At 37.9% G+C, this 13,775-nt stretch overlaps 1 protein-coding gene across 1 annotated transcript in view; it reads left to right on the top strand.

Annotated features, from left to right (window-relative positions):
- Positions 1–13,775, top strand: part of CDH8 (cadherin 8, type 2) — a 393,813-nt gene that overhangs the window by 220,834 nt on the left and 159,204 nt on the right. The window contains exons 6-7 of the mRNA XM_011994007.1: positions 1,091–1,278; positions 4,514–4,767. Coding sequence (XP_011849397.1) covers positions 1,091–1,278; positions 4,514–4,767 — 442 coding nt within the window. The remainder of the gene's footprint in view (positions 1–1,090; positions 1,279–4,513; positions 4,768–13,775) is intronic.

The following is a 13,775-nucleotide window of genomic DNA, read 5'->3' as shown; positions in this document are numbered from 1 at the left end:
ATTATTGAGCCAGCTACTACTGTGGGTTACTGGAACTTTATCCCATTGGAGAAACTCTGGACCATTGTAAAGAAAGAAAAGAAAAGAAAAAACTCAAAGTTATCCTACCACAAAATGGAGAGACCTAGAATTTTATATACTAACTCCTGTGAGTCTTTGAGGGCTGCTTCTGCAGGAAGCATTAATTTTCTGGCATTTCTGGCCTGACATTCAGTGGGCAAAATGGGTTCTGAAGGCCAGAAATAACCCTCAGGCAAAGAAATGCAGGAGTGGCAGTTAGATGTAAGACAGGTGTACACTACAGTAGTAATGGCCAGGGGTTATGGTTGGGACACCAACAGCTTCCTCTACACCAATGAAAGTGAGTGACAGCAGTATAACAACTAAAGTGACTTGAGTTAAAAATGGACTAATGCCACTAATTAGACACACTTTATTGCCCCAATATGAGAGTGAAGATACACTTGATTGTATTTTGCCTAGGAAGTGTTGAAGGCAGGATTTTTGTCTTTAGAGCAATGAGAACTTCAGCAACAAGAGGAGTGTTTCATGTGTCTGAACAGCTTGCTGCAGGGCACAGCAAAAGTTCAGTAATTGAATTTTATCAAAAATGGTCTAAAAGTCTGTAAATATAAAGGTACGTTCAAAAGTGACTTCCAGTGTGTTACACATTGCATGTTTCTGTGCTGAAATTAGCTTAATATTTTATGTTGGCAACAAAGAATATCCCCATGGGCAGTAAATGTGATTATACAGCAAAAAGGAAAAAAATGCACACATAGATTCCCTAATAGCCTTGATTTAGCTGCTCCAAATATACACTTGGTAAACATATGGTTGAGTAAGTTTCATATCTCAGAAGAGTCTTGAAAAGGGATCATGCCTTCTTCTGGGAACTGTTTGTCTCTGATTCAGTTAAAAGACTGAACATTCCACAATGGAAATGGATATTTCTGTCTCTTCTATCACTTTATTGGTAGCATAAATAAAGGAATGACCAGAACAAAGGAGGTGCCCAAAAGATATTTGTCATATGAATGAATGAATGGTTGGAATTTGTGTGACGCTCATTTTTCTCCTCTTTTCAAAGGCCTGTATCACTTCTCAGTACCGGAAGATGTGGTTCTTGGCACTGCAATAGGCAGGGTGAAGGCCAATGATCAGGATATTGGTGAAAATGCACAGTCATCATATGACATCATTGATGGAGATGGAACAGCACTTTTTGAAATCACTTCTGATGCCCAGGCCCAGGATGGCATTATAAGGCTAAGAAAAGTAAGCTAAGGAAACTTTTGTTCATCTTCAAAATACCTCTTTGAAACTTGAGTTTTAAAGTTGAGGTACTTGTATGGACTTCGTGACAGAATTGTAGAGCTGGTAGATGTTTAGCATTGAGCAATAAGACAAGATAACTAGTACAGTCCTTTTGGCACCTCTTATCTCTTGGGCCCCCTTCACATTTCTGCTAAAGGTCTGGTAAATGGCTACCATAATAGTGCTGCTCCTCCAACTTACCTATTACCCATAACCACAGGAATTTACTGAGTCCTTAGACAGGGCACTTCAACTGTGTGGGGAAGTCAATATCCTGTGAAGGCAGACCTCAACCAAAGGGGGAGAAAAATTGGTGGACAGTTACTATCGTTCGAAGAAACTATTCTGAGTCATATTGTTTAAGGTTGTAAAAGGATTCTCAGTGAAAACAGGCCTCAGTTGCCCACAGAGGTGACGAGTTCAGTGGCTTTTAGTCTTTCTGTATATAACTCTCCTCATGTTTGAACTCTTGCTTCCTGAAATATCTTCCCCAAATACACTGAAACTTCCCAAGTCCTTATTGAAGGCTATGCTTTCATGGAAAGTAAAAAAAAAAAAAACAAAAAAAAACAGGCAGAACATTCAGATTCAGTTATCCTGGCTTTCTCTAGTGCCTGAAGGACAGGGCCAAACCTGCTACCATTGCATACTCCAAACTATGGCTCAGAGGTTTGAGCATCATGGGAAATGAAGCTCATCTTTCCCTTGCTTCTGGATAGGGAGCTACCATTGAAGAAAGAAACATCTCCATAACAAGCATAAATAATGTAGGAAAATTTGAGACTGCTTTTGTTAGCAATCTCTTGCTTTTATGGTAGATGTAGAAAAATTCTGTACGACATTTTCCATTTATATTTCTCATCATAAAATCTACACTCATAAGAAATGTGTGGAACATAGTTCCTTACTTTATAGTCACAAAGCACTTGCAAGGAAAATACTCTTTGATCCTCATCCTGATTATTTTCTTCAGTACTGTTCTTCAAACCTTTGTCATGAAGTAGATCAAACTAGTTTTTAAATGGATTTGCTTGTTCTCAAATAAGATAGATGGTGGACCACACAATTGGAAGTCAATAATTTTTTTCACTTTCTTCATCAGCATCATGTAGATATGAGTGTAAGGTTACTATCTGAATCTCCATCGTGCCACACAGAGACCTATTTCCAATGGTCTTGCTCTAAAAATCGCCCCCACTGAAGAAGTCTTAACAATGAAAACCTAAAGTTTTCTGGATATTCTTTTTTATAAAAAATATTTTAAAAAATCAATTTTGAAAAAGATGTCTACGTTTATTTTAACTCTCTGCTGAGCACCGCGATCTTTCTACCAAAATCTTGGTTTCAGTTTAGCATTAAGAACTACAAAACATTTAAAAAGCCATGTTTGAAATAAAGTATAGCATAATATTTGAGTCAATTATTGAATAACCCAGAGTCACATTTTCCTTGACTAATGATTCCTAATGTCATTTTTATTGTTATTATTCCCATTTTTTTGCCATAAAGTGCAGTTATAAACTGAAACAATTAGCCATTTGCTTTATTTTTATTTGCTGTTAGTCCTAAACTTCGAAGCGTATACTATACACCTTGACACCAAGTAAAACATGTATTTTACCCTAGAGAACAGTGCAAAGGAGTTGTATTTCTACAATTTATAGGCCCTGTTTTTTGTCCAATAAAATTCTTGGGACACCAGAATGTGTCTGGGTTCATCGTCATTATGTTGAGCTGGAATTAAGCAGAACATAATTTGTTATACTTAACAATGTTTGCGAAGAATTTGAAATTGCAAAATTGTTACAGTAAAGGTGATTGGCAAATTGTGAATATGCTGATGTTGCAGGATCTATTCATGGATGCATGTGCCTAGTAATTTTAGAATAGGTAGGAAAGTGAGTGCCTGCCTGGTTTACTAGAAAATATGGGGGGAAAAAAGGAGCCAAGTCCCATTAGATCAGAATTCGAATGTAAAAACCAACACAATAGTTTGAAATAAGAATATATAATTAAGCTTGTACTGGAATTCTGAAAGAGTTCACTGGTGCCAGTTTGTCTTCTAGCTTATTTTAAAAAATCTTCATTGCCTATTTAAAGTTATATTTCTTTTGAGAAATGTGTAATGCAGATGTATACTGTCTCTTTGAACAGTATACATTATACAACTTTGAATAATGTATACAGTATACAACTTTGAAGTCGATAGACTTGCATTCTTGAAATCTGAAGTATTGTGATTCACCAAAAATTGGACTATAAAGGTGCTAATGCACATGGGTTTCTGGCTTATTGAAGGTGGCTTCTTTTTACCTAGCTTTACTTACCTAGGTCATCGACCAAAGTCTCTCAGAATTTTAGGGAATGAAGAATTAATGTCAGACACATTGTCAGTAATGGTGCAATGGGGTAATTTCAAATTGCTTTTAAGTGGTTGGTGGGGGCACAATTAGATTCAATTATCTATTTATACTGCTCGAATAATTTCTTCTTCTAAATATAAACACAAGTACATACATATGTATTGGTGCACATATTTCTTTACATGCCCACCTGCCTCATAGCATAAATTCATAATAGAGAGCCTCTAAGAATGTCCTAAAAAATAATAAACCTCATTTTAACCACATGATCAGTAGAGTAGCAATGCTTTAAAGTGAAATCAGAAAATACTCTTTGTGGGGATTAGTGCTAAATTATGCTTTATAATGTCTCCTTGGACTAAACAATGATTATTTCTAGTTCTTTACATTTCACACTCTGTTGCAGAGATGATAAAATATTCTTCCCAGATAGAGATTGTGTTCGATGTCGCCTTATCTGCCACCAGCAGAGGCCCGATTAAGTGGCTGATTAGTATGCAGGTCATGCTGTCACTAGTAAAATTTTATTATGACTCTGAAGTGAAATTTTGATGGCACAATTCATGACTGTGAATATTTTGTGAATTCCAAGTGAAATGAGCAAAACAAAACAAAACAATAGGATATTAGATTCACTGAGCTTGTATAATAAACAGATACCAATAAATGCCCGTAAAATTTACAGGTTGAATCTGGGGGACTGGAGAGTGATCCCATTAAGGCTCACAAATGGGTTTAAATGCACATAACTTTCATCCATCAGCATTATACTCATTTGTTCTTGCTGCTGTGGTCATTAGTGAGAAGCATTTATCTTTGTCATTTCTTAACAGCCTCTGGACTTTGAGACCAAAAAATCCTATACGCTAAAGGTAGAGGCAGCCAATGTCCATATTGACCCACGTTTCAGTGGCAGGGGACCCTTTAAAGACACGGCGACAGTCAAAATCGTCGTTGAAGATGCTGATGAGCCTCCGGTCTTCTCTTCACCGACTTACCTGCTTGAAGTTCATGAAAATGCTGCTCTGAACTCCGTGATTGGGCAAGTGACTGCTCGTGACCCTGATATCACTTCCAGTCCTATAAGGTATTTGTCTTTTAAAAGGAATACTGGATACTGCAAATGACAAGCAGATCAGTGCAAAATGCCTTTGCATGTACTTTCTGTGTGGCCGCCCTTGGGACTATGCTCACATCACCAAATAATGTTGGTTAGCCCATACTCTGTGTGTGTGTGTGTGTGTGTGTGTGTGTGTGTGTTGTGTGTGTGTGTGTGTGTATGGTGTGTGTGTGTGTACGGTGTGTGTACATGCGCATGTGTACCTACTAAGTGCTACACAGAGCCCAGAGCCAGGAATATCAAGATGAATTCAGCTATTGCAGCTCTCAGAGAGCTCTATGAAAATGCAGAGTTGCAAATGTTTGCAATACATTTGGGTGGATCTTGTTATTTTTATGTTTTTGTTTGTTAGTGGTTTTGTTTGTTTGTTTGTTTGTTTAGCTTTGGGGAAGCATTGCTAGTGTATCCTCTGTCTCTTTTGACAGTTATGGTGAATTATATATTAGAATTTAGAGGCGTGAGACCACTGTGTCAATGCATTAAGAGGCTCCTGTCTTATTTCTGCATTTGGTGTTTGCCTTTGAAATTATCTTTTTATCACTTCTTGGACATTTCTGATAGGTCAGCATATCTGGTTTGGTGTCTCCTAGATAAAAATCTTTCTCTGCATTTCAAAAATACCTTTTGTTTATGGTTTTTCTGCTCAAAATTTTTCCCCAGGATGAGAAATAATTCTTTATTAAAGCTTTTCTGCCTTTGCTTTAGAAATGAAGCTCAGCTTGATTTTTTTTTTTCTGTTGTACCGTACACACCTTTTTCTCTTTTTCCAGTCACCCAAATGACAGTACAGGTTCTCCAGCTAAATAGCTTTCTCCCGAAAGCACACTGAAAATCTATAACTTCTATGCTGATCTCCAAGGGTCAAGTGTTTGCTAATGATGTGTTTGAATGTGAATTTCAAATATTGTCTTACGAATATTTGTTGCAAAATCAAGGAGATAGAGAGTGAGAAGTAGATGGAGGAATACAATTTTAAAGAATTGTCCAGTTAATTTCTGAGTTAGATGTCAGCTCATACCAAACCCTTTCAATTTACAAGTCACAGATAACTAGGGCAGATATGCTTCCAATTACTTCATTTGGGGAAACCCTGGTAAAGTGAGTTATCTGTAGGTTTATTTATTCGATTTTTTAAAAAAAGTATTAAATTCCTGTTACTCACAAGGGTGCTGAGACTCTGAGGCTGAGATTAAAACCTTGCAGAACAGTCAGCACCCCAAATAAGTTGAGTTTGTACAAAAATTATTTACAGACCCAGAACAGCACTTTTTGTTTTTAAGTACAAATCATTTCTAAATTCAGAACAACAAATAAGACTGCAGCCAATAAGGATACAAAGAAGGTTTCGTGCAGAAGAGTCTAACCTCTAAGAAGATGAAACTTTACCTGGGGATTTGAGAAATGGTCCATTGGCCATTCTCGGTTCTAAAGAAATTTCACAAACTATAGACATACACAACGGCCCACATTTGGCTAAGAAAATTGTATCTATTAATGGGCCAATGTTGAATGCAATGGGAGGAATATCCAAAAATATTTACTTTGGCATGAATTTCCTGAAAATATCGTGAAATTATGCAATGGCTTTATGCTGGAATGCTGACATGAATGGGGGCAACGATATTTGTGGAGTGGATGAATCTGCCCTGTTTTTATGTTTCTCAATTACCTCTGAAAGGAACTCAAAAAGGAGTCGTTGCCACATCCTTTACATCTCCAAGCAGAAGACAGAATGTGAAGGAAGTGAATGAGATCGGTTCCACTGAGAGACTGATCAGAGAACCAGTTTTAGTGCTTGATTTGACAAGGTTTCTACTCTTGTCAGCCAGGAGCATGTAAGGGCTCCAGAGTCTGCCAAGCCAAGGATCCTTAGGGAAAATAAGGGTTCAAATATCAGCACAATAATATAAGCTCCCAACACGGAATACATGGTACCAGTGGGAGTGGACTGGCTGTGCAGAGACACGATCTCAATCATCCAGAGATGAGGCTTGAGGAACTTTTCATGCCATAATAAAAGTAGCATCTTATTGGCAGAGCTAGCTATAAATCCAGGTGCACAGTTGTCCACATATGGCTGCACATTTTATAATCTATTCATTGTCCTGATGTAAAAATGGAGATTTACTGATACTAATTCCAGTTCACAGGGAATCAAGCGAAGATTCTCATTGTAGCTGCTAGTTATTATTATTGCTATTGCTACTTTTATTACTGTTACTGGTAGGAAAGTTTGTGTAGAGGAAGCTTGAGGCTGTTTAGAAATAACTGTCCATCTTAGAAGCATTTCATTTTCAGACAAGCTAAAGGGGATTTGAGAGTGTTTTGACCAGGAAGAGATGGACAGATAAAGCACTATTTGATGACACAGGCCTATCTGTGCTTCTGATAGATGTCAGGCAAATGCTAGTTCCTCCGCATCTCTGGTTCTACCCAAAGAAGGGACGAATGCTGTTTCAAAGCATTTACAGCAGCCTTTGATGTGTCATTCAGAAGGGGGAGCCCACACATTTTTGATTAAACCTGGCTTGGCTCCATGGGATGAGAACTCAAGAATCACAAACCATATTTTTCAACATCTGTTCTGCATTTCTACAGTCCTCTGCCCCCACCTCCACCCCAGTTGGATCTGGAGAGCAGCTTCCCTCTCTCTATGCACAATTGGTTAATTTCAGAAGAAAATTAAATTTCCTGACTAGCCAGAGCAATGCGTAGCTCCTTATGAGTCTAGCGGACAGATTTGGAGCCATTTAACCTTTTTAGACAGAACCAGAGGACATGGATATTCAGGGAATTACTGCGTAACACATAGCTATGCATTATTTTCTCTTTAGGACTGTTCTATTTTATACACTGACAAGAATGTATCCATCTTTTAGGATCATGCTTAATTTGCTATCCAGCAAGAAGTAGGCATTTATCCCAGCATCTGCCATGCTAAAAAATGCAGTTATTTGTTGGTTGGTCAGCTTCTCATGCAGTTCAATTTCTTTTTAGAGCACATTGTCAAGCTAGAAATAACATGTATTTTTGAATTCTTATACCTAATACTATATCTCTATCTGTATGTTTATGTCTGTATATTCCTTTCGAGGGGAAAATGAACAGTGACATAGAGAAAAATCCATCATCTTACCCTCCCATTTGTAGGAACATTAATTAGTTCCTTGCTACTTTCTGCAATACCATGTCTTTCAGTAATGTAAAATAAGGTGTGTAAATTATTGAAAAGATGACATATTTTGAACTTAGGGAGACTAAGGTTGAAATCATACCACTATTGCTTCCTAGTCAGAGAACTAGTCCCTGGAATTCTCTGAAATTCAGTTTTCTCCTCCGTATGGGATAATATCAACTTTCTTGCAGTGTTAATGAGATGATTAAGTGACAATATTAAATAAAATATGTGGTAGCTAGTAGTGTTACCAGTTAATAAAAGGCAAGCCACCATCAATTTCACATCTTAAAAGCAAATTAAAAACCTAAAACTTATTTTAGTAGAGATTCACCTAGGTGGCTGACTGTGTGCAGAATTCTGTTTTTTTTATTTGACAGTTATATGCTAAATAGTCTAATTAATATCATTTAGTCTAATTTTTTTCCCGCTTCTGCTATGGGTGTTGTTACTAGTGAGTGCTTAGTATATGTCAGGAACTGTGCTACATATACTGATTTCATTCTCTAACACTTCTATGTGGAGTCATCATGTTGCAGGAGTTTGCTCCTCAGTTCAGCTAAAGCTGGGTTCTTGTCACATAACCAGGAAAATTTAGGCACGAGGACACGTTGAAAGGTGAGTAGGAGAGGATTTTATTGGGCAAACAGAGAGAGGAAGAAGAAAAAAAAAAGCAAAGCAAAACAGAGAGAGGAAGAAGAAAAAAAAAAAGCAAAGCAAACCATTGCATAGTTTCACTATATTTTCAGGAAATTCATGCCAAAGTAAATATTTTTGGATATTCCTCCCATTGCATTCAACATTGGCCCATTAATAAATATAATTTTCTTAGCCAAATGTGGGCCATTGTGTATGTCTATAGTTTGCAAAATTTCTTTAAAACCGAGAATGGCCAATGGACCATCTCTCAAATCCCCAGGTAAAGTTTCCCCACCTCACAGATTGAATCCCTGGGGTCACGACACGGGAAGTGAAGAGGCCAGGCTCCTCCCCCTGCCCGTGGCTCCGCCCTCTTCCCCCAGTGCACATACAGGCATACTCAGACACAGCCCTGGGCAGTTTCCTCATCTGCACAAAAGCATCTGATGTAAACACTGGTGGGGCAGGTCGGAGATTCTCTGGGTATCTTTTATCTATTTAGGCATTTGGCTGTCTCAGTTACACCTATTTAAGAGATGTGAAACCTGAGGATTAAAGAACTAACTTGCCCAGTATCACACAAATAGTTAGAAGTGGAACTGGGGTGTGCACCTGGGTCTTATAATGGTGCCTTGACAATCCACAGTCCTTTCTTTTCCTTGTGATCTCTGTAACTCCAATTGTGCCTATGAGCTTTAGCTTTAGGATGACTGAGTAGGACCAATTATAATGGAAATAATTGACTACTCATTCTCTAAATGACCTCACTGAATATCAGGAAAGAAGAAAAATAAACCAGATCTGTGGAATTAACCAGAGTATAAATGCTGTGATCTTTGCTCATCTGCCTAGCCACCTGATATGGGTTTATTACCTTTGACTGTGAACCAGATAGTGATGGGCAAGGTAAGGGGAAAAACAATGTTATTTTTATTTGATGAATCCGACACCATGCTAAGCTCCTATTATATATTATCTCACTTAATTCTTACAAATGACACCAAGAAATACTCAGTATGATTTCAGTTTTATAAAGAAGGAAACTTAAAAAAGGATAAGCTTCCTGTACTTGGTGATATATCACGTAGAAGCAGGACGAGAGGTTAAATACAAGTTTCTGCTTATCATTGGCCGCTATACCTATGCATGCTCTTCTAGATTATGGATTCTTGAAAGTGGAATACGATGATGACAGTCGGTGTTTACTGAGCCCATACTTTGTGACAGACACTCTGAAAAGTTGTTATATGCAGCAAATTATTTATATTTAAGGTAAGCATTCCTAGCCCAGAACAGGTATTAAAAATAAGTCAGTTCTTTCATGTAAATCTGCTATGGCCCATTTTATTTTCTCATCTCATAAACTTATTTCGAGTGTGTATTGGGTGTACCGTGGCTTTGAGATGTGATTGTTTCTAAGGAAATAACTTTCTGTTGTTTCCCAAGCGTTCACCTTGAATGAGACTGCATGAGCTGCTTAAGTTAAAAGTGGAAATGATGACCATTCAGCAGGCAGAGTAGGAGGTCAGCATATAATCATTGTGGCCACAGTGCTGTGTTGTCCTAATTCCTCTCTTGAATATAAATACCCACTCAACACAGGAGCATTGCATTTTTTTTTTTCCTACTGGTATTCTGGCATTTCTATAATTCACGTGAGTTACCAGGGTGGCTGTTCATCATCAATTCTCCTGAAAACACTCTTTATATTCATGATATCTAAGGATGCTAAAGTGAAAATATTTCATCCTGTAGAAAACTTGGAATTAATTTAGATAGTAGACGGTGTTTTGATTGATTCCCTCCTCAATCTTGCAGTAACTCTCATTTTTGGTGAAGAGCGTGTGTGTGTGATGTGTGTGTTTGTGTGTGTTAAGAGCGCTTAATAAGAGATCCACTATCTTATAACAGTTTTAAGTGCACAGTATAGTATTATTAACAATAGGTGCAACATTGTACAGCACGTCTTTAGAACTTATTTGTTTTGCATAACTAAAATTTTATGACTGTTGATTAGCAATTCCCCATTTTCTTTTTCTCCAGTGTCTGGCAACCACAATCCTTCTCTCTGATTCTTTGGATTTGACTATTTTAGATACCTCATAAAAGTGGAATCATGTAGTATTTGTCTTTTCGTGACTGGCTTATTTCTCTTAGTAGATTGTCCTTAACATTCATTCATGTTGTTGTGTATTGCAGGATCTCCTTCTTTTTAAAGGCTGAATAGTGTTTCAATATCTCTCTATACATTTTCTTTATCCATTCATCAATGAATGTTTAGGTTGTTTTCCCATTTTGGCTATTGTAAATGCAGTAAACATAGGAGTGCTAATATCTTTTTAATATCTTGATTTCGATTCTTTGGGATAAGTACTCAGAAGTGAGATTTCTTAATCATATAGTGATTCTGTTTTTAAGTTTTTGAGGAACTTCCATACTGTTTTCCATAACAGCTCCACCATTTTGCATTCCTATCAATGGCGTATAATAATCTAGTATTTTTAAATAATTAAAACTTGTTTCATTTCATTCTTGCACTGTCATGGCCAGATAAAAATTTGGTTGTCCCCAATTTGAAAACAGCACACTGTTTCAAAAAACTCACTATACCTGCTAATTCAGCTCACGATAATTAATTCATTAAGTCACATATTCAGAAACTCATTCGTTCACTCATTTACATTAATTCATCTAGTCATTTATCTATATTTTAACTGACGTTTTGTCCAATTATTACATTTTGTAAAGAAATTTCTAGAAAGACATAATATCTGTCTTTGTTGGCTGAATATCCCCAGAAAACCAAAGCCCTTCACACTTATCTAACTAGTCTTTTTTTTTTTTTTTTTTTTTTTTTTTTTTTTTTTTGAGCTAGAGTCTCACTCTGTCACCCAGGCTGAAGTACAGTGGCACAATCTCAGCTCACTACAACCTCCGCCTCCCAGGTTCAAGAAATTCTTTTGCCTCAGCCCCCTGAGTAGCTGGGACTGCAGGCATGCACCACCATACCTGGCTAAATTTTTGCATTTTTAGTAGAGACGCGGTTTCACCATGTTGGCCAGGCTGGTCTCAAACTCCTAACCTCGTGATCCGCCTGCCTTGGCCTCCCAAAGTTCTGGAATTACAGGCGTGAACCACTGTGCCCGGTCTTATCTAACTAGTCTTTTATACATGCTATCTGAAAATGGTAAACAAAATAGAATTGTAGAGCTTTAAGGTCACATGGAGGAAAATATTTCCTAATGCATTTTGAATAGAAGTTCATAGATATCCAAGGATGCCAATAATGTTAAAGTGAAAATATCTCACCCTGTAGAGAACCTTGTAGTAATTTGAAGGGTAGATTTTATTTATTGTTTTCTCACATTTTTATTCTCCCTTCATTTTCTGTCTCTCTCTCTCTCTCCTCTCTGACTATAAAGAAATTATTTGGGTAAAAAAAGGCTCCTTCTTTTCCTTAGAGGAATAATAAATAATATGTGATGCAGGGACCTTAGAATTCTGGAACTAGCAGAACTCAGATAATATTATTTATTAAAGCAGTTAGAGCAACCAGTGGAGCAATTAGAGGCAAAAAGCTGAAAACTTGTAGATGGAATTTTTGATACTCAACGTGCATGCGAGAAAATGTTAAAATGGTTTCTTTAGGCATAATAACAAAAGCTAGAATGAAATTAAGCAGTGAGAAAGAAACAGTTGGAGTTCAGTGAAATATAATAACTGATTCATAACTAAGGGGTTTATTTCATTATGTGTGGCTCTAAATAGCATCTTCACTTGCAGTTGGCTCACAATTGTGTCTTCCTATAAATTTTCCATACAGAGGCTGCAAACCAATGTTTACCAAAACATTTTTCTATGATATAAAAGTGCATTTATGCCATTTAAATTTGAAAAATAGATACACAGTCTTTCTCCAAGGGCAGGGACTCCCTAATGGAGCTCTAATAATCACTACTGGGACTAAAGATAGGGAGACCAGGTCACTTTGAATTCCAGGGTCTTTGCTATAGGACTTCACCGGTGAGTTGCACCCTCTGAGGGGAGAATGTAAGTAGCATCTTTGATTTTGGAACTTTGTGTTTTGTTCTGCACAGCATCTAAAGTATGCTGAGAACCATGCTGATGTAAAAGAGGGCACTCAGGCTCCTGTCCTGATTGTCCTCTAAATTCCAGTGCACTGAGCAATGAAAATATCATGACGCTTTCTGCCAATAGACTGTGTTGCCTATGACTGCATAATTTTCACCTTTTTTCTTTTCTTTTTAAAATTTTACTTTAAGTTCTGGGATATATGTGCAGAACATGTAGGTTTGTTACATAGGTATACATGTGCCACGGTGGTTTGCTGCACCCATCAACCCATCATCTAGGTTTTAAGCTCCGCATGCATTAGCTATATAGTGCTCTCCCTCCTCTTGCCCCTGACCCTTTGACGGGCACAGGTGTGTGATGTTGTTCTCCCTGTGTCCATGTGTTCTCATTGTTCAACTCCCACTTATGAGCGAGAACATGTGGGAACTTCACCTGTTTTTCTTTCTAAAGAGCTTACTAAAGGGACAAAAGTCCATGATGTTAGTAAATACTTTGACTCCATTACACTAGGCCAGGGGTCAGCCTGTGGGCCAAATACGGCCTGCTACTTCTTTTATTTTTTTGTAAAGTCTTTTTTTTTTTTGAGATGGCGTTTTGCTCTTGTTGCCCAGGCTGGAGTGCAATGGCTCGATCTCAGCTCACCACAGCCTCCACCTGCCGGGTTCAAGCGATTCTCCTGCCTCAGCTTCCCGAGTACCTGGTATTGCAGGCATGGGCCACCATGCCCAGCTGATTTTGTATTTTTAGTAGAGATGGGGTTTCTCCATGTTGGTCAGGCTGACCTTGAACTCCCGACCTCAGGTGATCCGCCCACCTTGGCCTCCCAAAGTGTAAGGATTATAGGCATGAGCTACCACTGTGCCCGGTCTAGTAAAGTCTTATTGGACCACAGTCACCGTCATCCTTTTATGCCCTACAACTGCAGAGTTGAATTGCTGTGCTAGAAACACTATGGACTGCAAAACCTAAAATACGTTCTTTACAAAAAACTTTGTCACCCCCTACACAAGACTGATGGAGGTTTGGTTTCCATCAGTAATTTGAACAGTCAGCTCCCATATCATTC

The sequence above is a fragment of the Mandrillus leucophaeus genome, unplaced genomic scaffold (genome assembly GCF_000951045.1).
Source record: "Mandrillus leucophaeus isolate KB7577 unplaced genomic scaffold, Mleu.le_1.0 Scaffold44, whole genome shotgun sequence".
In the NCBI taxonomy this organism is placed as follows: domain Eukaryota; kingdom Metazoa; phylum Chordata; class Mammalia; order Primates; family Cercopithecidae; genus Mandrillus; species Mandrillus leucophaeus.
Note: the sequence above shows the minus strand (reverse complement) of the source record. Positions and strands in the feature narration are given on the sequence as shown.